At 43.6% G+C, this 25,575-nt stretch overlaps 1 protein-coding gene across 3 annotated transcripts in view; it reads left to right on the top strand.

The window, feature by feature from the left end:
• LOC135111251 (ribosomal protein S6 kinase alpha-5-like) overlaps nucleotides 1-25,575 on the top strand; it is a 60,071-nt gene continuing 34,496 nt past the window's right edge. Inside the window, exon 1 of one of the 3 annotated variants that reach the window (XM_064024436.1) lies at nucleotides 1-69. Coding sequence is in view for 1 of the 3 variants with exons in the window: in XM_064024435.1 (XP_063880505.1) it covers nucleotides 5,095-5,164 (70 nt within the window). In the remaining 2 variants the exon portion in view is untranslated. Of the gene's footprint in view, nucleotides 70-4,966; nucleotides 5,165-25,575 lie in introns of those variants that run through there. The other 2 variants (XM_064024435.1, XM_064024432.1) reach the window with 2 other exon arrangements.

The raw sequence follows: 25,575 nt of genomic DNA, 5'->3' as shown, positions 1-25,575 counted from the left end.
TGCACTGTGTGAGAGCTTGTGTCCTGTCCCGTGGCGGCACCCGCAGCCTTTCGACGCCTGGAGGGACAGGTGAGGCCTTGCTGCCGTAAAATCGATTCACTCTTACCTTGTCATGATTCACGATAACAATGGTGGAACTTACCCTGAAGGCGGCGCAACGTGTAGCTTATGTTTTGTCATGCTGTTGGTGTTGTTGATGTTGTTGGTGGTGGTGGTGGTGTTGGTGTTGTTGTTGATGCGAATACATAAAAGGGCATCAGGGAAAATTTACATCAGTAGAATTTTTCCTAATGAGCAAACATGAGGAAAATAATCTAGTTGTTAAAAAGAAGCAAAAAAGAAAGAGAGAAAAGAAAGAAGGAAAACAGGAAGCACTGGTGAAGGGGAGGAGCCTTGAGGTGTTGTCACTTGTATGAGCTTTGCAGGACAACACACTCTGCGTCACTCCTACACCCAAAGTTTGCACTTCTACACCACTTCAGAGAGACCCGGATCTTGTTCAGGGCGTCGCGCTCTTTAAATTGTGTGGCTGGAAAGAAAAAATCGATTGGAAGAAGATGAAGTAAGGAAGTAAAGAATATTTAGCAAGTAAGCATGACTCGGTATTTAGCATGACAAGAAATCTAGCAATGAGTACACCATGGGTTCATATTCTGAAACACTTCTTCGCCGCACCTCCAGTACTTTCAAAAGACTCTCATAGTTGAAGTGACACTGGTTTTTTAAGGTTGATTTTACGGCTCTAACTGATAGATTAACAAGATTTCTTCATCATTAATTAAGTGAAGAAACACTCTTGAGAACCTGTTTAATCATCTCAATGGTGTTTGAAAATAGTCGTAGTGAGGGAGCAAAGCGTTTTCGAATTCGGGCTACTAGCACGAAGCCTTAGCTGCCGACTGTAGTGTGAGGCGCCCCTGGTCCTCCCATCCCCCAACCAGCCTTCTCTGTCGCCTCGGCAAGGGGGCGTCGCCAGCCGCCCGCCCGGGTGTGCGCGGACCGGCGACACCTGTTGCTTCCCCTCCGTCACGGCCGCCGCCCCTGTGTGTGTGTGTGTGTGTGTGTGTGTGTGCTTCTTATCTTACTGATACTGGAATATTACATCTTTTTATCTGATGTTTGGGGTTTTCAGTGAACACAGTACCTCGTTCTTTACGCCATAAGAAAACTGCAAGGAGTTTACGGATTCAAATCATGGTGTATATCTTTAAAGTTCTGTACGAAAGATATGTCACACACCGACAGGGACATGACAGTTCTATTACAAGACGATTAAAACTAAAGCGATTAAAATCCAGGTATACAGGAGAAGCGTACGTACTTGTTCACACTTTGCACAGAGTTCTGTTAACTGATAAGAGGCAAGGAAGGGGATCATGTCATCAAGTTTGTGTCCCATGCATGGAGTTTAATGGAGTCACGAGTGTTAGTGCACTTAGCGCTGCTCTTCACTCAAAACTTACCAGTGACAGTGGACTCAGGTTATTTGCTTCATTTCTGTCCTCAAACGTGAGACACTTGCCGCCTCGCGTATGTTTCAGGAGCTACCTTGCATGTGTCACTGGGCACTTGCAACTCTCCTTACTTGTCTTCCAATGTTCTTGTACTTCGTCACTCGAGTAATATTGTTTTCTTCACTTATTTTTTATCTTTTTACTGTTCTAATGTGGATCTTCAGTCAAACAGCGGGTACTCTGAACTCTCCTTCCTTAATTTTGTTTCCATTTTCTTACATTTGTTCATCCGGGTGATAATGTTTTCTTCACTTTTTTTTTTATCCTTTTTGCTGTTCTAATGTGACCTTCAGTATTCCCGCTTGCCGTCTATAGATTAAAATTTAGAGTATATGAGTAAAAATTTTCATAAGACAAGTTTTTATTCCTTGTCTGTCATGAAGCATCCCAGCCTCGTCTGACCAATGGAACGTCGGCACAATTTTTTTTTTTTTTTACTTTATTTTTTGCACGTGCTCCCCTAGAGCTCCACCCACTCATTGCAAGAGAAATAGAAGATGGAAGGGAGAGACAAACAGCAGTCTTTTTTTTTCTTTTCTTAATTTGTTTTTGCCCTTGGGTCTTCTTCCCTTGTGCAAAAAAAAAAAAAAGACAGACAGAAAAAAGAAAAAGAAAAAAAAGGAAATTAAGGCAAGAAACACAAGTATTGGAATAAAATAAAAAGAATTCTAGTTTGGTGCACCAAATTACCGTTAGGGTGTCATTGGCTTACGAATAATACACCGAGGAAATTAGACTCAGCAAAGGTCACATTACTTATTCACAATACATCTGTGATTCATCGACGAGGAAGACGAACAAAAGCACTTGAACAAACCAAACAAAAACAAACCAGCAAACACATGATAAAATAGAATAACCTTGCATGATAGAGGCTAAGAATCATGACAAGTCGCTAGGGAGACCAGCAGGAAGTACAGGGCCAAACATTAAGCAGGAAGGAACGAAAGAAGGAAAGAAACCGTTTACTTCCAGGCGGGATCGATATGAACTTGTGTTGCGTGCAAGGACTGAAGGAGGAACCGTAGCGAGTCCACACCAAACCACGCTGCTGAATTAGTGAGGAACGTACCAGTAATCGGTAGTACGTGTGGCGCCGCTCATGTGTGCCGGAAAATTATCCACGGAGAGGGGGAGAGAGAGAGAACGGGGGACGGGGGAATCGTGAAGAAGGAAGGCAAGGATTTACATATTAGCGATCACATCTTGAAATAATTCGTCTTCACGTGGTAGCCGTTTCTTTGTGTCACGCCAGCACTGTATGCTTCGTATACATGATTGATGTGCTGAGCTGCGTAGTGTGTATCTGACCACTTCACCGCCCCTTGTTCGTCTTTTGCTTGGATGATATGGCGCCTTGTATAACAGCGTTTGTTTTGGTGTGATAACTAATTTATTTATTTATTTATTTATTTATTTTTAGGCTTGTTGGGGTTACTACTAATGCTACTGCTACTACTACTACTACTACTACTACTACTAAAATTTGTTTGTTTTCGATTTTTCTGGTTATTTTCATGTATATTTTTTCTCCGGCTTATTTATTTATTTTTTTCAGTTCTGACTTATTTATTTTTTGTTTTTGTTTTGTTTTCCAGCCATTTAATTTTGTCATTATTTTCGTTCTTCATTTAAGTTTTTTTTTTCTTTTCTTTCCAGTTAAGATTTTTGTTTGCATCCTTGATTTTTACCTCTATTTTTCTCTTATTCTTTTCGCTCTTGATTTCTTTTATATTTAGTTCTTAATTTAATTTTAGTTCAGCTTTCTCAGTTCGTGACTCTCTCTCTCTCTCTCTCTCTCTCTCTCTCTCTCTCTCTCTCTCTCTCTCTCTCTCTCTCTCTCTCTCTTGCGTCGTGGAACACAGAGCATGTTTTGAAGGCAAGAACGAGAGCCTTCATTAAAGTCACTCCTGCCTCGCGCGCAAACAGATCGTAACTGATACGTGATGTTATTCACATTTGCCTCTCAGTCAAACCAAAACTTGCAGAAGATAAAAGCGTATTTTGTTCGTCATGGGTTTGCGTGTAAATGTGTCAGAGGTATGTGAGAAAAAAATCAAGAACTTAAAAGACAAAAGGGAAGTTATAAGAAGCTAGAAGGCCTACACGTGGCGCTCTCTGTGTGTTCCTATGCTATACCCACCCATCATCCCTATCATATCTTTATAAAATCTTTTAAAGCTTCCTATTGACTCGCAGGTGATGATAAACAACCAAGTATGATGAGAATATACTCCTAAATATAAATATGAATACTTGAAATTCCCGAAACTGTGGACGTGAAATCGAGTGTAAATACAATGGAATGCTGTGAATTGAGGTGCGATCACGGATACCTTAGGGGTTCACTTATGGAGTCTTCGTTAGAATGAGTAAATGAACAAATAAATACTGTACTAATGTTCTGTTCGTTAAGAAAAGTAATGTTGTAGTTTTGCATTGTGCAGTGGTAAATGGTTTCATGACTCGTGTCACTGTATCACCATTACGAACATTCGTCATGTCATTCCTTTAATATGAATAGTTTGCTCAGTTATTCGAATGCAAATACTTCAATAACAACAATTCGAACACGAACGAGGATAACCTTCAATAGTTTACTGGAACGTTGACAAACGCGAATACTGTAACTCTGTAAACAAAACGGATGGCGCGACGAATTTATTTATTTACTCGTTCAAATACTTCAATCAGGGAAACTTCCAGCGTGCCTCAGCCCAGGCCCTGTCTGGTGCGAGGAGCGTCATTCACTCCCTTCATTGACTGTTACTGCCTGCCCCCAGCCTAGTCCCGCCGCCGCCGCCTCCGCCTGCCTGGTATAGTGCACTGCTGCGTTTGTGTGTGTCGCGACGGAACCCAGGCACGGGAACCCGGAGGCGATTCTTGGGTCGATAACAGAAATAAGGAGGAGAGCGATAATAGCAGCCTTGCACCGCTCACGCCATGCTGGCCGCAGCACGCTGGCCGTTTAGTACCTTCCCCGCCCACTGCCGCCCGCCTTCATGGTAGTAATCTCTCTCTCTCTCTCTCTCTCTCTCTCTCTCTCTGAAAAGCTGCAGGCTCTTAAATGTAAACTCGTTTTGTCATGCCAATTATCAAGCATAACAAACTTCACATTATAAATGTCAGGCCCCAGTGCGTGGCAGACTGGCTGCTGATAGAGGGTGAGCCGTTGTTTTATTGTTGTGATGTAAGTGAATACATCATTTATTCAGCAGCAGCAGCAGCAGTACACACCCGCCTGTGTCCAGAGCAGCGGGCCAAGGTTGGACACCAACCTGTCGCAGAATCAGCTGAGCACTGCGGCGCTGCCAAACGATCGATTACTTCGTGATTCGGTGGATGTTGGCCATGAGAAACTTACAAAACTAAATACTTCTAAATATAACAATATTTTATATTCATACCATATATATGTGGATCAGAGTAACCCTCATTGCAGAAAGAAAAATGTGGTTGTAACGAATGCGTACGACACTCTGAGCCACTGTGCGGCAGCAGATTGTAGTGTCATCTTGTGGAAGTGCGCCTCTGCGAGTCATGTTCCTGAGTTTTTAAAGTATCGAGCTGTGATACGCTTATGGAACCATCTACATCCAAGAACACTCGCCCTAAAGATGGAGAAGTTATCTACCATGAGCTCAAAGACGGTGAGTACAGCTGACGGACGTTGACAGGGTTTGCAGGGTGTGGAATAAGTGAGTCACGGGCCACGGCCAAGACACCAGCCCGCGGTGCCTCGCCGTGTCTATTACCCATATTTATAGATTTCGTAACACTACCAAGTTTTCTCGAGACGCACGCAGATGGTTCACGAGAATGTGATGGTGCCAGCCACATGACAGGCGGTGACGGCGAGTAGAGTGGCGAGTGGCAGTGTTAATAATTATGTATGCATCAAATGCGGTTTGTTGCAGGCAACTCTGACTGCTTATCAGGTGTTGGTGCCACTTACAGATGGCCCTGATGGGACCCTTTTCCCAGTGCCCCACTGCCTGGCTGGCACGGCACCTTACCTGCCAGCACGTGCCCACACCTGGGTGCCATCAGCCGTGCGTCATCACACAATAGGAAAATGATGCTCTTGCCGGGCTGATATGGTGTAGTGGTCAACCCGCCAAGCCGGGCTGGATGGGGCGGGGGCGTGGAATACCACCTCCACTTGCTTCACTAATTCGCTCCGCCCACCCTCTGGCCGCCACCAGCCTTCTTGGTAACCCGTCACGCCCACTTACCTGCTGCCCCACGCCCTTCACTACCTACTCTACCTACTCTGCCCCTCCCCATTGCCCACCGCTGACCTGACCTTCATAGCTGCCGCACTGAAAACAACTCTCTCACACACCTGGCTACCTGACGTGATCTGTGGCCCTAACCTGACGGCCTGCCAGCCACACACCTGCACAACTGACCCATCTCCCTACACCTGGTCCCTTAACCCTTCCCCTCACACCTGTCCATCTTTCTCATGTTAACCCCACTCTCTCTCTCCCTCTCTTCCCCTCTCTCCCCCTCCAAACCTTTCCTATACTTCTCGCTCACTCGTTCCCTTGGTCACCCTTTCCCCCCTTGCATTTTTCCCCTCGACCCTCATCCTTGTCTGTTTTTCAATGCAAGAGCCAGGCGCGAACTGGAGGCTCTGGCACGACCTGTTACTTTTCATTCCCACCTCAGTACATCGTTTGAAGGAAGGATGCATACGTGTGGGAGTGCGGCATGTGGGCGGTGCTTGTGGGAGAACGGGGTGCTTACTTATATGGAAGAAGCACGTGGTGGTGGTTGTGGTGGTCGTAACGGAATGATGGTGAAAAAAAGTGTAAATTTGTGCTTGAGTTCTTGGTATAAATCTTTTCTTCATGTCTAGCCACGCTGCTTGAAGTGACACGGATGGAGTGGTGTGTGTGTGTGTGTGTGTGTGTGTGTGTCTGTGTGTTTGGTTCTATCATTATTGTTATTCATGTTATCATCTAATGCATGTGTGTTAATGTTATTGTTGGGTTACAAAAATGTGAACCACATCAACTATATATACTTCATGTAGTCTACGTTAAGGTTAGGTTAGGTCACAGCCTAACCTAACCTCCTCCCGTCTTCTTCCGGAACTGGCAATTTCAGTGGTCCTTTTATTCCACTCTGTATTTGTTGCCTTAAGCCAGACACCCCTCATATTTTAAAAAAGAAAATATGAAACCTAACCTCTACTGAGCCTTCCCAAGTGTCGCTAGAGTGGCTGACCTTCATGTCTCATAATTTCATAGATGTAGTTGAGAGTCATGTTTTGAATCGGTCGTCATGTTGTTGTTGTTGTGGTGGTGGTGGTGATGATGGTGGTGGCAGATTGGAGAGGATGGAAGACGAGAGGGAGGAGAATAGTGGCGGTGGTGGTGTTGATGGTGGTGGTCACTGATGGAATTTATTGTGCAGGAGTGATGGCGGTGGTGGTGGTGGTGGTGGAGGTGGAGGGGTGCGAGAGAGAGGATAGACGAGAGTGAGTGGGCAGTGGCAGTTGATAGTAGTGATGAAAGATATGGAATGAAGGTGAGTGTGGTGAAATGACAATAAGAGTTGCAGCAGTGGGACAGTGGCAGGTGGTGAGTTAGGAACAGTTAGCCACTCAACAATAACAAGGAAAAAATGCAAGAAACCAGTCCGCTTCACCTTAAAAAATTTCCTTTTCCGTTTGGCAAGAGACAGTCAGTGTTTTTTTTTTTATCCTGCTTTCCTCCCACTGCTTCTACATCCTACGTACGTATAAGAAGAAAGTAGTCTCTGTACAGGACGTGTATATACCCGCCTGTCGCCCCTCTCCGTCCTCTAACTTAAAGAGAAAAAAATATATGGCTCACTTCATGCAAGGATAATAATGTGCCTATTAATTAATACATATAGTGACGAGATGAACAAAGGAATCAGTGAGGGACAGGCAGAGGTTAGGGATGATGTGGTGTTGTGATGGAGTTGGGGAGGAAACTGAGGGTTGTGCGGTATGATAGTTCAGTTAGGAAATGGTGGTGATTTAAAGGTGGGACGCGTTGGTGAACTGTTGTGAGAGACGAGTGACAGTGACAGTAGCAGCAGTAGTAGTGGTGGTAGTGGTGAGGGAGAGAGGGAGGAAAACAGGATTGGAAGTGGAAGCAGAGAGAGAGAGAGAGAGAGGCTTATATTGGAGATGGGGATGTGGATTTTTAAAGACGATTGTGACCGTGGCATTGTTGATGAAAGTTTGATGGTGTGAGGCTGACCCGGTTTCTCTTCTCAACAGAGGCACCCCACGCTCTTCTGTCGCCCTCCTCTCACCCTCCTCTCACTCTTACTGTTCCCCACGCCCTTACTTGCTCCCGTCCTCTGTTCCCCTCCCACACTAGCCAGCCGGTCAGTCTCTCTCTCTCTCCCCTCCACTCATTCCTCGTAATAGAGTCCTGCATGCTCCTCGCTCTGTCTTCAATGTCTTTCTCTGCAACTACGCATCTTATAGCAAGTTGTGTCTTGAATTCGTGTGTTTCTCCTTCTTCATCCCTTCCTCCTCATTATTCAGTGCACGTTTGCTTCTCCCATTTCTTCCAGACACAACTTTTCCTCCTCCATGCCCTTCTCTGCGTCACCTCACCAAGCTTACACATCATTACATGGATCTTTTCCCCAGCTCGTCTCTCTCCACCTCACATTTAAACCTATAATTTCTCTCCCTACTAATATATCAATGCATGTTTCCTTCTACTCTTCACTTCATAGGTACTTACATAAGCACCTTTTCCTCCTCCGTGCCCTGCCCTGCTTCTTCTTACCTAGCATACACGTCTTTACTTCCCTTCCCAAACTCATCTCTCTTCACCTCACATTTAGACCATCCTTTCCTCTCCCAACCTCCCTCACTCGCTCGCTCGTCCCGCTTCACCTACCTCCTTGCCTCACAAACATCTCGTTGCGCCACACACTCGCTTGAGGAAGGCACAGGATATTCTTGGTGTTATCTCGTCCGGTAGCTATGTAGTAGGTCAGCATCGCCCTCTACCAGACCTATTGTCACTGTTACAATGAGCCAAGGGACATGCTAGTGATCCTGTTGGGCTGACGTGGGTACGCGAGGTGGGGTTCCCTTACCGTCATCTACTTCCTTTACCCGGACGCTCCAGAACTGTGTAATAACTCGAGTGTGACGCACTGCCACCGCCGCTGACGTGAAGGAGAGATGTGAACCTTGCTTGCCTCTCCGCCACTGGTGGGCAAATCTTTCTTTTAAATGTCTCGTCAGTTCTCGTTTAAACCTTTTGCGTGTTTGCCCTTCTCTGCCTCCTCCCTTCCTCCTCCTTCTATTCCTCCTAGTTCACCTCCTCCTGGTCTTCTACAGCTTTCTGCTATAAGGTATTGTCTCTCCCTCTACTAGTAAAGAACAGTTACCCAAAGGCGCTATCAAGGGCGTAAATGTTTGTTGCTTTTTGATATTCTTTTGTGTTCATCCTCCCACCCCCCTCCTCCTCCTCCTCCTCCTGCTTCTCCTCCTGTACCTCTTTCCCAATGCCCCCTGACCTGCCTGTGTGTATGTATGTAAGAGAGAACCTGTAGCAACCTCCCTGTCAGGAACATAAACGCGCCAGGTTAGGATTGGGATGGTAATAGTGAAAGGGTTGCTGCTTTTTTTGTTACTTAGTGTTTTTATTGTTGTTTTTTGTTCGTTGTTGTTGTTGTTGTTGTTGTTGTTGTTGTTGTTGCTCGTTTTTTGTTCGTTGTTGTTTGTTTTTGTCATCGTTGGTTGTTGTTGGGGTGTGGGTGGTGGTGGTGGTAGTGGTAGTGGTGGTTACGATGGTAAGGCTGCTACAACAACTACAACAACAACAACAACAACAACAACAACAACAACAACAACAACAACAACACCTACAACACCACCACCACCAACAACAACACCTACAGCAACACCTACAACACCACCACCACCACCACCAACAACAACAAATTTTCACCTTATATATCCACTGGGGACTTACCAGCAAATGTTATTGACCGAGTTTTGTCACGTCACGTTGGCTGGTCTCCCCACTGCTCGCGCCTCCGTGATGTCTCTGTGACGGCCCTGGCTGTGTATATACGTGTGTCCAGACAGGATGCACGTGTTTGTTGCTGCTACGGCTGTTGTCCCAATCAGTTATTGACAACGTTGTGTGTGTGTGTGTGTGTGTGTGTGTGTGTGTGTGTGTGTGTGTGTGTGTGTGTGTGTGTGTGTGTTTCAGAGCAGAGCTGTCATCGCTATCAGCTGACGAATGAGTGAACAGTCAAAGGTGATGCTTACCACAATGATGAAGTCCACTCGTGTATTCTCCTGAAGTCAACACATTCTAGACAACCTTCGTGTGTGTGTGTGTGTGTGTTTATCAGTCAGTGGCTGTTTGTTAAGTGATTCAAACAGAAAAAATAAATAAATAAAAACAGTTCCAACAGTACCAAGTAAGTGCTGCATTTAAAAAGCAAGCACGGATGGCAGCAGGAATACCACATACTAGCAACGAATTTACCCTGAAGTTAGTCAGTGGTGGTTACGACAACAATTCAAAGGCCCATGTTTTTGACGTGACCACCCTTACACGAATATTGAGAAGGCACTTAGGTAATCACCTCATGAGAGTATGACGGAATCAGCGAAGGGTCCGGTCTAAGTCGAGTATTGGAGACAGGAGGTAAATTCTGCCGTTGCACGCTTATCAGGGTTGCCTTGATTACTGATTGTGCACCTCTTAACAGATTCCTCTCTCGTCTTGATAACACCAGGATGTACCTTCCCTAAATCAGGCTTTTTCATCCTGACTGGACTATGAAAGTTATGCCTTGTGTGTAATACAGGGACTGCCACGTGTAAGCCTGGTCGCTTCTTGCAGCTTCCCTTATTTCTTATGTTCTTATGTTCTTATGACTCTTCGCATTAACATACGTATTTTGAAGGTAGTGCATAGATAGGTGATGATGATAGCAGATTTCTTTCTTTCTTTCCTTCATTCCTTCTTTATTCTTTCTCTCTTTTCCCTTTTTATGTTTGTTTGTTTGTTTTTTCCTTTTTTCTCTATCTAGTGTGTGTATGTGTGTTTGTGTGTGCGCGCCCTTCGCCACCAGAATTCTTGATACGTAAAAAAACAAACAACCAAATAAATAAATAAAATAAAATAAATCATATCAAAACACAGCACCACTTTTGCCATCACAAACTCACAGTAACCACCATGAAGGCAGGCAGGAAGGAAGGAAGGAAGCTAAAACAGATTTCTTCTCATGAACCTCAAATAGCGTTCGTTGCGTATATCCACTAGTACAACGCCTTGACCATATCCTTCAGTGCGCCACAGACCCGCCCTGCATTTTTCTGCGGATTCCACACTTACTACTCAACTATTATTTATAAGCGGTGGAGGCGGCGATGCAGAGTGGGGTCCCCCTAGTTACTGTCCCTGGTTTTCATTTTAACTGGAACCGTTGATGTAAGAGGCGCTTTGGCTTAGGGTTATGAGACTTAGGTGGTCCATTGAACGGGTCAGTCCCTTAAGAAGAGAGTCCGCAGTCAGGTTCCTAGCTACATTGTGAAGGTTTTTGCTGCGTCATTGGCGAGATGTGTAGCAGTGATGGCAGTGACCAGTTGCCTCCCGTTCTGTTGTTGTTGTTGTTGTTGTTGCTGATTATTATTTTTCTTATTTTTTTTTTTCAGGAAATAATCACATGACATGGATCATTATTATAGATATAGTTTTCGTACGTACCACGAGATACAACAGTCATAAACATCTCCAGAGAATATTAAAATTAGTCTTGACATATATCATTGTACGAAAATAAGTAGCAAGCTTGCCACAAGGAACCATACTTTCAATCCTTCATTCATTCATCAACGCAAGACTTCAATTCGTATTAATATAATATTAGTGTATCATATTAGAAAAGTATGGTGGATGCAGACCGTAATCCTTCCAGGTATTCGCTTCAGTGTTTATCAGTAGTGAGGATAAGATATCAAGTAATGAGGTGACTCTCGGATCAGTAAGGATATGAACGCTGAGGAGGTCTTGTGAAACTAATCCACATGAATGCAGCAGTGTCTGTGAGTTGCCAGGTTCCCGAGGTACCCAGTTTGGTGCTAAGGACTTCCTTGTCACACCCGTACTACTTTCAAAAGGCTGTATTTGAAGTGACTCATGTTTTAAGGGTGCTTTTACGGTTCTAGTGATAGATTAAGAAGAATTTTACATTATTAACAAGAGAAACATGCTAGAAAACTCTGCTAATCATCTTTGTGGTCTTAAAAAATAGTAGTGGTGAGGGAGTAGAGCGTTTCTCGATATGGACCTGAGAGAAAGCAGCGCAACATAGCGGCAACACTGCGCCGAGGGGTGAAGGAGTGGGAGAAAGTGACTGCGTGCGACTAGGACAAGTTGATGAAGTGAGTGGCTCGTGTGTGTTGCTCTGCTGTGTACGATAAGGGTATGCATGTCACCTCTTCCTACATGAGCGACGTGCTTGAAATTGGTGGCAGCGGTGAGATCAAGGTCCCAGGTAACTTAAGGAGGGAAAGAAGGATAGAAGGGAAGTCGTACACATTTTAAACACAGAATCTGGATCGTGTTTGTTTGGCAGGTAGTGGGAGTATATGTTATCTTATTTATTGATTTTATTTACGTGTTTAGTTGTTTGTTTATCTATTTTTAGCTTATTTAGTATCTAGTTTAGTAAGTTCATTTGTTATTGAGTAGAAGTAACGGGTTCATATTTGATAAAAGTAGACTTAACGGAGAGAGAGAGAGAGAGAGAGAGAGAGAATATAACCTTTCGAATCGGAGGGAGGAGGAAAAGTCGAAGCAGGAAAACTGAAGACATTTTTGGCCAGACTTATTTTTAGTTCCTTGCTTCCTTTCAATTCTCGAATAAAAAAAAAAAAAAAGAATTTTAAGCTTACTGCGTTGTCGACGGGGACTTTTAAATTTCTTTTATTTACTCAAGTTTCCCTTCCTTCAGTTATCAAAGTGCGTGGGTTTCACAACTTTTAGTAATCCAAATCCCGGAACTGTGATTAATGCCCCCTCTGCCTTCTGCAGTGAAACGTCGAGTCTACTGTGTACAATGACGGAGTCACTGTACACAGTCCGTATGTTTCAAAATTTACTATTTTTTCAACTAGGATTGATCCAGATTTTAATGTGAACTAAATAATATTTCATTGATCAAGTAATAGTAAGTAGCTCTGTACGTGGCGTTATTACAGTACACACACCCGACCTCACTGAGTTGTGAGTTGTCAGGTGTGCTGTAAAGGCACATCTGAGGCAGCACAGGCGAGCGCCGCCACGCCCTCGCCTGTGTGCTGCACCTCCACTAACCCCGCGTGGCAAGGGGAGACCTGGAACGCCAAGGCTCGTCAGTCACTGAGCACAATGGTTAGCGCACTTCACAAATAGTAATTTACCAAATATAACATAATTTATCAAATATAATATATAAAGTCAAGTTAGTCAAGTATATCAGAAGTTATGTAATCAAATTGATCGTTAACTTGTTCAAGTTATTGATTAAGTGAATCAATGAGCGGATGCCAGGAGGTCTTCCTGTTGTTCCCTACAACCTGCCCTGCCCGCCTTGGGAGTCTCGATGCTCCCGCCTTTGCTGGTCGTGTTTGTCACTTTACAAGGAGACTCATCAAGCTCTGCATTGCTGTGGTTGTAAGGGCTTCCTCTTAGTCTTGTATTACGGCATGTCCTTCTCGAAACTCCAGGATTTTCTCCCCCTAGATATTTGTTGATGTTTGATCGAAGAACAGCTTAAAGCCAAACACTTCTATCAGAATATTATGTTTCCTCTGACCAGCTTCAAGCGGGACTCCAGCTCAGACGTTACGACACACACACACACACACACACACACACACACACACACATATGAAGCATATTTCCCTCTTCCCTCTTCCTGCTCAAGAATTTTAATGATAGTTGTTTCAGTCTTTTGACCCGAAGATAAATTAAGGTAGATGTGAAGCTTCGATCATATTCCTTAATGTACAGTACATAGTAGACAGCAACGCGTTTAGTCTTATCAAGTAAAGGCTTACACGGTGAGACGAAACTGTTTTTAAGGATATTGTCTTCTTATGCAAGGTGCGTCTCAGTATCTGAGATTACCTGGAGAGATAAGCCAGCTGTGCGACTCAGGTGAACGCCCTGCATGGCATAACACCTCCGTGACACACATCATAAAACTTCATCCACCACTGAAAAAAACAAAAGATAGTTATAACCGAATTTTTTTTACCTAGCATGTCTACTTCGTGTGCGTGCAGTAGTTGTGTAGGATTGTGTGCGTGCGTGCATGTGAGTCAGCGGCTGGGGAAGGAAGCATGAACGGTGTTTTGTCTGACTAGGAGAGGTGTTTGCTGAGCGGTGTTTGCCGAATTTGATTAAGTCGTAATGGTGCAGAAAGATTCAGCGATGAAGGATGTGCGTCACACCTACGGAAAATGATAACTTCCGTTAAGAACTCTGATTGCATTTCCGGCGTAGGCAGAAGAACGTGCGGCGCGGCTTGTCGGCATCAACTCCTTTCTAGCGAGAGAGAAACTAGACACTATTGCTCCCATCTATGCGGATCCTCTCACCTTTTGGCATGTGTCTGAAGGGGAGAGTACTTTGTTGAGGCCGCGCTCTCATTCCTCGGTACATGAGGGATGGGGAATGGTGGGTAGGCCGAGTGAGGAGCGTGTTCATCCTGTCATCTCTAGTTTGTGGCCATGTCTAGATTAGTGTCGCCTAAATGTCACTATATTTACCAGCACTTTATGTACACTGCTTCACTTTTCAGTATTCACCGATGCGAAGTAAGTTTTCTTCCACAGTTGTAAGCAGAATGGAAGAGGTATTTCCTATTATGTGGTATGTGGCAGTTCTTGTGCGCAACACCACCACCACGAAACCCACACACACACACCTCCATCTTTCTCTATATTTCATACAAATCCTCATTTAAAGTTTTGTTTTATATCTTAATATAAAGTTAGCAGCAATTTGTATACACGTAAACCCTTATACGTATTTGCACGGGGTGTCAGTGATTTCCTAAATAAATCCTTAAAAAGAAAATAAAAAAAAGCAGTATACCTTTCCGGGTTAAATATTTCCTATGGCTACATTATGAACCACATTCTGAAACACCTGCGCCGCACCTCCACCGTATTCAAAATCGTTCTTTATTGTTGAAGTTACACTGGTTTTAATTGTGTTCTTATGCTCCTAGTGACAGATTAACAACATTTCTATACACTTGAAAACCGAGCTAATCATCTCTGTGGCCTTTGAAAATAGTCTTGGTAAGAGAGAGAGAGAGAGAGAGAGAGAGAGAGAGAGAGAGAGAGAGAGAGAGAGAGAGAGAGAAAGCAAGGCGTTTCAGAATACTGGCCTACTCGTATGCCCATTGCCTTCCCGTGTGCGTCCACCGCGGGACGCCTGAGAGTGGTGGACGGCGGCATAAAGAGCAGCGTATAGGACCACAAATATCAAGGTGCGCCGTGCTCCCTCCCGAGGCGGCACTTGAAGCTGAGGGTTAAGAAAGGGTGAAGAGGTGCTTGGCAATAGTGTATCTGCAGAGAGATCCATGTTTGGCGGTGCGGCGAGAGTGCGGTGGTCGAGTGCACGAAGACAGGCAGGGCGGGACTAGGGCGGGGCCAGACACACACACACACAAACGCACCTAGATGAACTTTTGCTGGTTTGTTCAACGCCAAATATCCGAATGTCCCTCCCGTGTCTGTGCTCTCAGCTCAGATGTATTAGTTTTCTTTGTGTCTCGAAGTATTACGTCACGTGTATTCCCATTATGAATATATATATACTGTATCTTGCTGATCATCACTACACACACAGATATATAGATATATATTTTATTAACTACAGCCAGGAGTCGCATAACACAGTCTCTAATTAAGCATATGAGCACAACTTCACAAGGTACACACACACACACACACACACACACACACACACACACACACACACACACACACACCATAGCTGCTTGGTTTCCCGGCCCTCACCTTCCCCGTATAGGCACAAAGCTCAGGGACATCAAATAATGAAAGGCAAGGGTCACCAAGGTGGAGACGCTGACAGCAGTAAGGAGAGTCAGTCTCGCTCCACACACCTCTGTCTCTATCCTGGCGGCTGTTCGAGACTCTGTACTCTCAAACGTTTGGCTGCCTTATCGCGGCTACTCGTAAAAGGCTCTAGTATAAACTGAATGGTATTTTATGGGTGTTTGTATGATTCTATTAATAGTTTAGCATGTTTTATACTTTGTCAAGGGGAAAACAGACAAAAACGCATCTAATCATCCCCGTAGCACTTGAAAGTATTGTTAATAAGTGTTTGTATGATTTTATTGATAGCTTAACATGTTTTTTTTACTTTGTCGCGAGGAAAACAGACTTGAAAATCCGTCTAATCATCCGTCTGGCCCTTGAAAGTAGTCTAATGAGTTAAGTTAAGAATGTGAATTTTTAAACACATCACGGAAACCAGAGTGGAATGTTGTGTGTCTAGTGCTGCTTCTTGTATTAGGTACGAGAAACTAAATTATTACACGTGGTTAAGAGAGAGAGAGAGAGAGAGAGAGAGAGAGAGAGAGAGAGAGAGAGAGAGAGAGAGAGAGAGAGAGAGGAAGGTAAGGAAAAGTAAATGTCTCCTGTCTTTCTGTCGGTTAGTCTCTCTCTCTCTCTCTCTCTCTCTCTCTCTCTCTCTCTCTCTCTCTCTCTCTCTCTCTCTCTCTGAAGGAATGAGAAAGTAGACTGACCGATTACTGTGCGTGTGTGTGTGTGTGTGTGTGTGTGTGTGTGTGTGTTTTGATAACAGTAATGCACCTTAGACCGCTTCGCCTGCCCCCACAATAGCTTCACGTTGCGTTACTTACTACCTCCTTTTGCACCGATCATATTAATTCAGTGCCTTATCGATTTGCTTCACTGTCTCATGGTTCTTCAACGCAAAAACCTACTAAGCCCGTATTCAGAAACGCTTTGCTCCCTCACCACTACTACTTGTATATTCAAAGGCCGCGGAGTTGATGAGCAGGGTTCTCAACAGTGTTTCTCCTGTTAATAATGTAGAAATTTTATTAATCTTTCATTAGAATCGTAAAAATACTCTTGAAATACTCTATTCTGAATCGTTTTGCTCTCTCATCACGATAATTTTTAAAGGTCACATGATTTACCCGCATTCTCAATAGTGATTCTCCTGTTGATAATGTAAAATCTTGTTTGTCACTGGGACTGTAAAAGCATCCTTAAAAACCCGTGTAGCTTCAACAACTAGTAGAGCCTTTTGAATGTAAAGGAGATGCGGCGCAGAAGTGAATCCGTATACGATCCTTGCTAAGCACTTGTGTCCCGGTACTCTCACTTCGGCAGAGGAGTGGTAGAGTTGCCTTCCACTAACTTCCCATTACCTGAGGCTCGAATGTCAAGTGGGAGTTTGGCGTTACACATTCCGTATATCCTGAGGCGTTGTTTCCGAAGTACAGGCAGTTTACAGACCTTGATTCCTTGGGTTGTCTCCTTCGGTCTCGCTGCTTGGATTTTGACAGGTAGGAAGTAATTAGTTATATGTGTCGATACGATGAGAATATAAATTATCCTGGTAATATATGCTGAAATGTAGTGAAGGTAAGGAAAACTGGTGTGTGTTCGTGTTTGTTGAATTTTTCTCGTTCTCCCCACTCCTCCTCCTCTCACTCCAGTCTTCCTCCTCCTCCTCCTCCTCCTCCTCCTCCTCCTCCTCCTCCTCCTCCTCCTCCTCCTTTCCCTTGTCATCTGCCGTGCAAAAGAATATCACTAGAAAAAAAGAAAATGGTCCAGCCGTCCTGTCAGGCAGAAGTAGGGCGACACACGACGCGATACAAGCTGCCACTCAGGTGTTTTCATTAGTGCAGCGCATTGAGCGGAGCCTTTCAGCCCTTCCCTGCCATAGCTTCACGTCCAACTGCCTCACGTCATTGGAAGTGAGATGTGTGGTACCCTTAGTTTTCCTCCATTTTTATTTTGTCCACCTCCCTAATGCAAGAGTAAACTAGTATTTACAGTTTTTCATTCCCTTCACTGGTAAATTCTGGGACTGTTTCTGCATTTCCTTTCGTGTTACACCCTTAGATTTCTTCCATTTTTATTGTCCACTCCCTAATGCAAGAGTAAACTAGTATTCACAATTTTTCATCCTCTTCACTGGCCAACTCGAACTTCCTGCCTGTTTCTGCATTTTCTTTTTCCTACGACTTATTTTTATTTTATTTATTTATTTTTTTTTCGAGAGAGAGAGGTCTCAATCACTTCTCTAATGCTGGTTAATCCTTTTGACTCTTTGGGAATTGGTGCCTCAGTGGGCCCTTTTCTTCACATAAATTTCGTTGTCTTTGGTCAGTCATAAAAAATCATACTTGAATCATACTTATTTTCTGCGTGTTTTAAGATGGTTTTCTTCGATTTTCCCTAAAAGTTGAGAGTTTGACGGAGAGGAAGCCAGGGAGGTGCGTGTTAGCGATTACATTCCTGGTCTACCGTCACTATAGCTATGATTTTCCCTGATGGTTGTGTCCTGTATTGGGAAAAGAAAAGGGAGGTACGTGTTAGTGGGTACATCCCTAGTCTATTGTCACTCTAGCTATGGTTTTCCTTGAAGGTTGTGTGCTGGACGGAGAGGAAGGCAGGGAGATGCGTGCTAGCGACTACGTAAGTGGTCTGTTGTCACTCTAGCACAGGTGTGTCAGAACTCATTGGTCTCTAGGCTCCTTTGTGGTGTTTTATATCGTTCATGACCCTTAGCTGTGGCACAGGTGTCTCAGTGCTCATTAGTTTATTTTTTTTTTTGCGTGGTTTCATATCGTTCATGGACCTTTAGTTATCCATCAAGAGCAATCAGGAAATATTACTTCAACTGAGGTGGAAGAGATGAAAGGCTGAGTGGAAAAGAGACATGACCCCGGGAGAGATATGACCCCGGAAGGGTGCATGAACTTCGAAAAAGTTGAGAACCATTGGCCTAACTCACCACACGGCCTCGTTCTGCTATCAGCTCCTTGTATGTTCCTCCTCTATCTGCCTGTCATGCTGTCCTAGTTGCTGTGTTGGTGGTGCTGTGTGGGTGCCAATCTTCCCTCTCCCCTGCACCGGGCGGGACACCTGTGCCCTCGAGGTGCCCGGTGCCGGACGCCTCTTGGCCCGTGCCGGTGACTCAGCATTGGCACGCAGAGCAACCCACGGGGCCGCGCCAGCAGTTCATTGTTCCCACCAGATATCATAGGCGCTGCTCTGTTTTTCCTCTCCCTTCTCTTTGTTGCTTCCTAAAACTCTCCCTAGGAATATTTTCCCTTCTCTCTCTCTCTCTCTCTCTCTCTCTCTCTCTCTCTCTCTCTCTCTCTCTCTCTCTCTCTCTCTCTCTCTCTCTCTCCTCCCTCCGTGCGTCACATCTTGAGGTAGCGCTTGACGAGTGTTAGAACCAGTGCTGACGCCGCGGCAATGACCTCTCACTGTTTCACGCATGTTCGCACTCTCAGTTACACAAGGGATTTATTTCTATAGCTGGTGGAGGCGGTGGGTAGACCTCACCTTTGTCTGGGTGAGTTAGGTGAAACAAGCCACGACGCACTGCCCGCCCCCCACCCAGCATGCGTACCCAAGGCCGTGGTGCAGCCAGCCTATTCTATCACAGACGCAGTGTTCTTAAACACTTCGGACTCAGATAAGAACAATTTTCAAAGACCGCAGAGATGATGAGTAGGGTTTTTATTATATTTTCTCTCATTGTTTATTATATTTCTCTCATTGCAGAATATTGTCAAACTGTCAATATAATCATGAAAGCACGTAACTCTATCACAGAGCCAGTGTTCTTCAACACTTTGGCCACGGAGATGATAAGAAAGGTTCCGGTAATCTTTTCGCTTATCGATAATGCAAAATTCTTATTAATAATAAAAAGAATCATGTAAACACCCTTGAAAACCCAGACAGCTTCCACAATACGTACACAGCGAAACGTTTAAGAATGCTGAGCTGGCCACACCCATGTCTTGCCTCATCCTCTGTGCTTATCCTCGTCCTGTTTTCAACGCCACATATCCACGAAATTAGCGAGGATATTTTTAAAAGCCTTGGACTCAGATAGTCTCTTCCCTCAAAGGCCACAGAGATAATTAGTAAGGTTCTCATGATATTTCCTCACAATGGTGGTGCAGGAACCTTGTTAAACTATCAGTAGATTCATGAAAGCACCCTTGAAAACCACGATAACTTCCACTAAACAAAGACTGCCAAGGCTCGTATTCAGAAACGCTTTGTACTCTCACCATGACTATTTCCAAAAGCCACAGAGATGATTAACCGGGTTCTCAAGACTGTTTCTCCTTTAATAATATAGAAATCTTGTTAATTTGTCACTGCAACCATAAAAACAGCATTAAAACCCATGTAACTTCAACAAGAGCCTTTGAAGGTAGTGAAGGTACGGCGCAGAAGTGTGTCAGAATACGGTCCTGTATGTAATCGAGGTAAGACTTCAAAACGCTTGCGAATACACGGATCTGGCCACACCCACGCCTTACCTCATCCTCTGAATCACTTTCCTTACCTTCCCCGTGCTTATCAACACCACAAAGCTTTCATATGCGGCACGAAAACAGCGGGAGTATCTTACCTTGAAAACCAACATGTGTTTTCTCATCGTGTGCAGTTTCTTGTGCTGTGTAGCGATGACCCTCAGCGGTGAGGTCGCCACAAGGGCCACCCTCGTGAATGTTGAGGCGGCCTTCGATCATCGGGGACCAATAAGAGGGATGGATGAGAGAGAGAGAGAGAGAGAGAGAGGGGATGGGAAGTGAAATCGAATTGTGAATTAATCATTGTGTAATCAATCACTTCCGTCTATCAGTATTTAAATAAGAGCGTCACTATAATAATCTGACCCACTCACCACCAATTACAACGCCACAACAGACTCACAACCCAGCAGTAATTGTTTGTACACCAGGAAACGTTGCAGTTCTAGGTAGCGAATCAAAGGGCAGACACAATACTGCTATGATATTACGTTCGCTGCTCTGAATGTACGTCTAACGAAATAAAAATATATTATAAGTGATAACTGATGGGAAATTACATTATGAGAATGCTGAGTACGAGAGAGAGAGAGAGAGAGAGAGAGAGAGAGAGAGAGTAATGAAGGTGGTGGGAAGGGTAGGAGTGAGATAGCTAAAGACAGGACAAAGGAAAAAAGAAAACGGAATAGGATGGAGATTGAACAAAGAAAGGACGGGAACGGAGCACAGGAGTATGACAGAAAAGGAAAATACAGTTAGTGGTAAGGACGGAAATGGGACATGGCAAGGATAACAGCCAAATAGAAAAGTGTACCAGGGAAGGGAAGCAGACAGGACAAAGGAAGAATGGGAACCAGCTACGGGAAATTGAGGTGGGGACAGGGAAATGGTGTTAAGAGACTAGGAATGTGGAATGTGGTGCGGGGGGTGGGAACAATATGCTATAGTGAGTGATACATGTCCCTATTATGAAAAGTTTTGCTCTCTCACCACGACTACTTTTAAAGGCGATAAAGATGAAGACCCTGGTTCTCAAGACCGTTTTTCCCGTTAAAAATGTAGAAATCTTGTTAATCTGTTACTAGAACCGTAAAAACACCCTCAAAAACCTGTGTACTTTCAACTATAGCCTTTTGAATGTAGTGGAGATGCGGCGCAGAGGTGTTTCAGAATATGATCCATAAAACAAAGGAAGCATGGAAGGTGGAGGTGAAATCAGACACTTTAGGAAAGGTATAGCATCTGTGTGGCTTGAAGGCGAAGAGGCGGCGGCAAAAAGTGACATGTAAGGCTGTATGCTGTTACTGAGATGAACAACTATGACGGATACCTCGTCCACGCAGCATTAGCCTTCCACGCCAGCGTATACATAGGTGCCCGCCGCCCCGCTGTGTGTCCATCTGTGTCAGTGTAACGCCTCGCACCCTCACCGTGTTGCTGTGCGTGGCCGGTAGCCGATACCGGAGGGAAGAGGAGGAGGAGGAGGCGGAGGGGGATGTGTCATATGGTTTTTCACGGTCAAATTCAAGTGGATATGCTGGCTTTCCACCTTAGTTGGCGGCAGCCTTGGCCTCTACCGGCGAGAGAGAGAGAGAGAGAGAGAGAGAGAGAGAGAGAGAGAGAGAGAGAGAGAGAGAGAGAGAGAGAGAGAGAGAGAGAAAGGCTCAATATTCGGTAGCTGGATTGGGGAGAATTTTTTCCAGTTGCCGTGCATTAGTTGTGGCTGACAATGTTGATCTGTATTGGTTAATTTTTGGCTGCTGTTGATGTAACGTTGATTATTCTCTCTCTCTCTCTCTCTCTCTCTCTCTCTCTCTCTCTCTCTCTCTCTCTCTCTCTCTCTCTCTCTCTCTCTCTCTCTCTCTCTCTCTCTTCCCATCGAGTAGTCTCGCCGTCATTGCTTCTGTCTTGCATCAGTACAGCAGCAGGAAGACTTCTCTGTTGTCGTTAAATACTTAGGTATGTTCCGGGAAAGGCGAAGTGTGCATGAGAAATAAAATATACAATACTGCGATGGTTCCGTGGAAAAATATTGGTGTGATCCCGTACAAAAAGAAAAGAAAAAAAAGAAAGGATAGAATAGATTTGGTGTTTCCCTGACAAATTCTATCCAGTTACAATTTATCTTTTTTTTTTTTTTTTTTTTTTTTTTTTTTTTTTTTTTTTTTTTTTTTTGCTCTGTTGTCGCAAAATCTGGTACTAGTTTTTTTTTTTTTTTTTTTTTTGATACTTTTCCAGTTGAATTCACCTCGATGTATTTTTCATTTTTCACATAAAAGAAGGCAGCCAACCAGTCACACGTTCCTCCCTGTTTTGAACGAGTTATGTGCTGCACCCTATCACTGCAGTCTATCATTGCGTGTATGGTGTATTGGCGCAGCGGTTTTGCGTCGTCACTTGAATGCCTGACTTAAGGCTCGCCTCTGATGACTTACTAAGACCGTATTCTCAAATGCTTTCATCATCTTATCTCTCTAGTGATAGATTAACAAACTTTAGTGGAAATTATTGATGTTTCCAAGGATGTTTTCACGAGTTTAGTGATGATGTGACAAGATTTAGCGGATGTTGTGGAAGTTTTCGTTTACGTTTTCATGATAAGTGAAGTCTGAGAGAGGCCATGAGTCATAGGCACAGATAACACAGGAAATGTAAGCGCACTTCACACCAACACTACTGGTTGGAAATTATTCACATGGGCCCGCGTTAAACGTTCTGGTGTCCCATCTCGTTCTTGATCAGGCTCTAATGGAAGTTACGGAGATTTTCAAGGGTGTATTCATGATTCCGATGATACTTAAATATTCTTCACCGTTTACGGAAAAGAAAACATTGTGAAAACCTGATTAAATCATCTCTGGACTTTGAAAATGAAAATAGTCTTAGTTTAGAATGTCTTAGTAGTATCCGTCACTACCTGTCTGCTTGTGTGTCTGTCTCTGTGTATCTGGATGGATGGCTGTCTGTTTGTATGTATGTATGTCGCTCTATCTGTCTGTATGTCTGTCTTATGCATGTATGTCATGTCTGTCTGTCTGTCTGTCTGTCTGTCAACGTGTAATGAGACGCTGCATTCCTTCTTATCAGAGCAGTGTTACTGAGTGGAAATTGTTTATTTAATATTTTAATGGTTCTCATTATCTGATACGTCTATCATGTGTGTAACGTGAACACCGATATTAATATTGTGACCATTTTTTCCACATCACTAAAAGATTATTTCAGGCAAGGAGTCAATTACGTTGTATTTTATGCTAAACGTTTGTACACTTCGTAGAATCCTTTTTTTTTTTTTTCTTTTTCGTTAATTCATGAACATTCAACAGAGTCACGGAGCCACAACTCTTCGTTATCGTTCACATTCAGTCTGTCTTACTTTTACCTTGAAAGCGACATTGTTTGTGGGAGAACATCAAAATATAGAAGAAAAAAAGTAGTGCTACATTATTTATTGTTTAATCTGAAGTGAAAATTAGCATAATATATATATATATATATATATATATATATATATATATATATATATATATATATATATATATATATATATATATATATATATATATATCTTACTGTCTTCATTTCAGCTAAAGGTTATTTATCAAAATATGTAAGAACTGATGACACTTTTTTTTTAGTTCCTTGATCTAAAATAATGGTAAATATAACTCAATATAACTCTTCTTCATTCGATATCTTAGGGTATTTGTTTTCACTAATGAAGATGGAAACTCCCTAACATATTAAATAAGCGACATTCACGCGTACGGTTGCATTTCTTTCATTAGCCCTCCTTACAGCGTGATACAAGACTCAACCCAAGTGTGTTCAGACTGTGTACAATGATAATATTCTCTCTAGCTTGCGGTTAATATCACCATCATTACCCTCACTATTCCTTAATACTCTCGCCAGGTATGTGTGCGCTCACAGTGACACTATCGTTATCATCGTTATCGTAAGCTATCATCCTCATGTTTTCACTATAGCCGCGACTACTGTTACCTTCATCACCACCCCCACTAATACATATCGATCACTCCACCACCGCTATGACATGAAAGTATTGCCATTGTTTTCTCAGGATGAATGGTTTCCCGTACTGTTAAGTTGCGATGTACTGTTACAATATCTCGCCTTGTGTAACTGATATTGTTATTTTTCTGTTTATAAGAGAGAGAGAGATGAGATATGACATAATGCTGGAGAAAAGTCTCTAAGATTTACGTAACACACACACACACACACACACACACACACACACACACACACACACACACACACACGTGGCGTCTTATATCACCTACCTTTTACAAGCTATTGTGGAAGTTATTAGGATTTTCAAGAGTGTTTCTTACTATCTGAGTGATACTTTAACAAGGATTCCACATCACTTATGAGAAAAAAACACTAGAACCTGACTCGTAGTCATCGTAGCTTTGAAAAATACTCCTTGTGTGAGAACAAAGCGTTTAAGAACGCATACGCGCCGCAATGACTACGTAAAGCGAAACCACAATATTTGACGTTACGAATTTATTATGAACTGAATACACTGGACGTATCCCTCACTTTTACTAATATAATCATTACTTTCGTCTGTGTCTGCTTCACAACGCAAGGCACACACCACACAGCTCTCTAAGGGCTAACAGATCTTTTGCTGTTTGTTCATTCTGCGTGTTCCTTTGTGTCTCCGTTCTGGTACATGCGTAGTAGATGCCCTGTATTCAGAAATACTTTGCTTTCTCATTACGGTTATTTTCAAAGGCCACAGAGATGATTAGCCGGGTTGACAAGAGTGTTTCTCCTGTTAATTATGTAGAAATACTGTTTAAAAGTCATTAAACCGTAAAAACACCTTTAAAAACCGTGTAACTTCGACCACAGCATTTTCAAAATAGTGAGGGTGCGGTGCAAAAGCGTTTCAGAATACTGTCTATTATATGAGCTTTTATATAAGAATAGGACGGGTTGCAGGAGTGGTTATGTGCATTGTTAGCTTTTTGTACTGTTTATTGTGTATTATTGTGATGATGGTGGTCAACAGTGCCCTGGTAGTGGTGGTGGTGCTTAGCTTAACGTAGTAGTGATGATAGTGCTTGGTTGTGGTGATGAGCGTGGGAGCGTGGCGCGTATCATGTGCGTGTGGTGATGCTGGTGGTGGTATCTTATTATAGTGGTGGTGGAACTAGTGATCGTGGTAATGGTAGAAGTAGTGATGGTGGTAGTGGTGGTGGTGGTGGTGGTAGCGTTGGTGGTTGTGGTGATTCATGAAGGTGGTAGTGAGGATAGTAGTAGTGGTTGTAGTAGCAGTGGTGATAGAAGTAGTTGTGAAGGCAGAGGGATAGCAGTTGTAGTAGTAGTAGAAGTAGTAGTAGTAGTAGAAGTAGCAGTAGTATTAGCAGCAGCAGTAGTTATAGTAGAGGTGGAGCCACGAGTAGTAGGTGTGAAGGCGGAG

This window comes from Scylla paramamosain, chromosome 21 (genome assembly GCF_035594125.1).
Source record: "Scylla paramamosain isolate STU-SP2022 chromosome 21, ASM3559412v1, whole genome shotgun sequence".
NCBI classification, from domain to species: domain Eukaryota; kingdom Metazoa; phylum Arthropoda; class Malacostraca; order Decapoda; family Portunidae; genus Scylla; species Scylla paramamosain.
The sequence above is the reverse complement of the archived record's forward strand: the minus strand, read 5'-3'. Positions and strand labels throughout refer to the sequence as shown.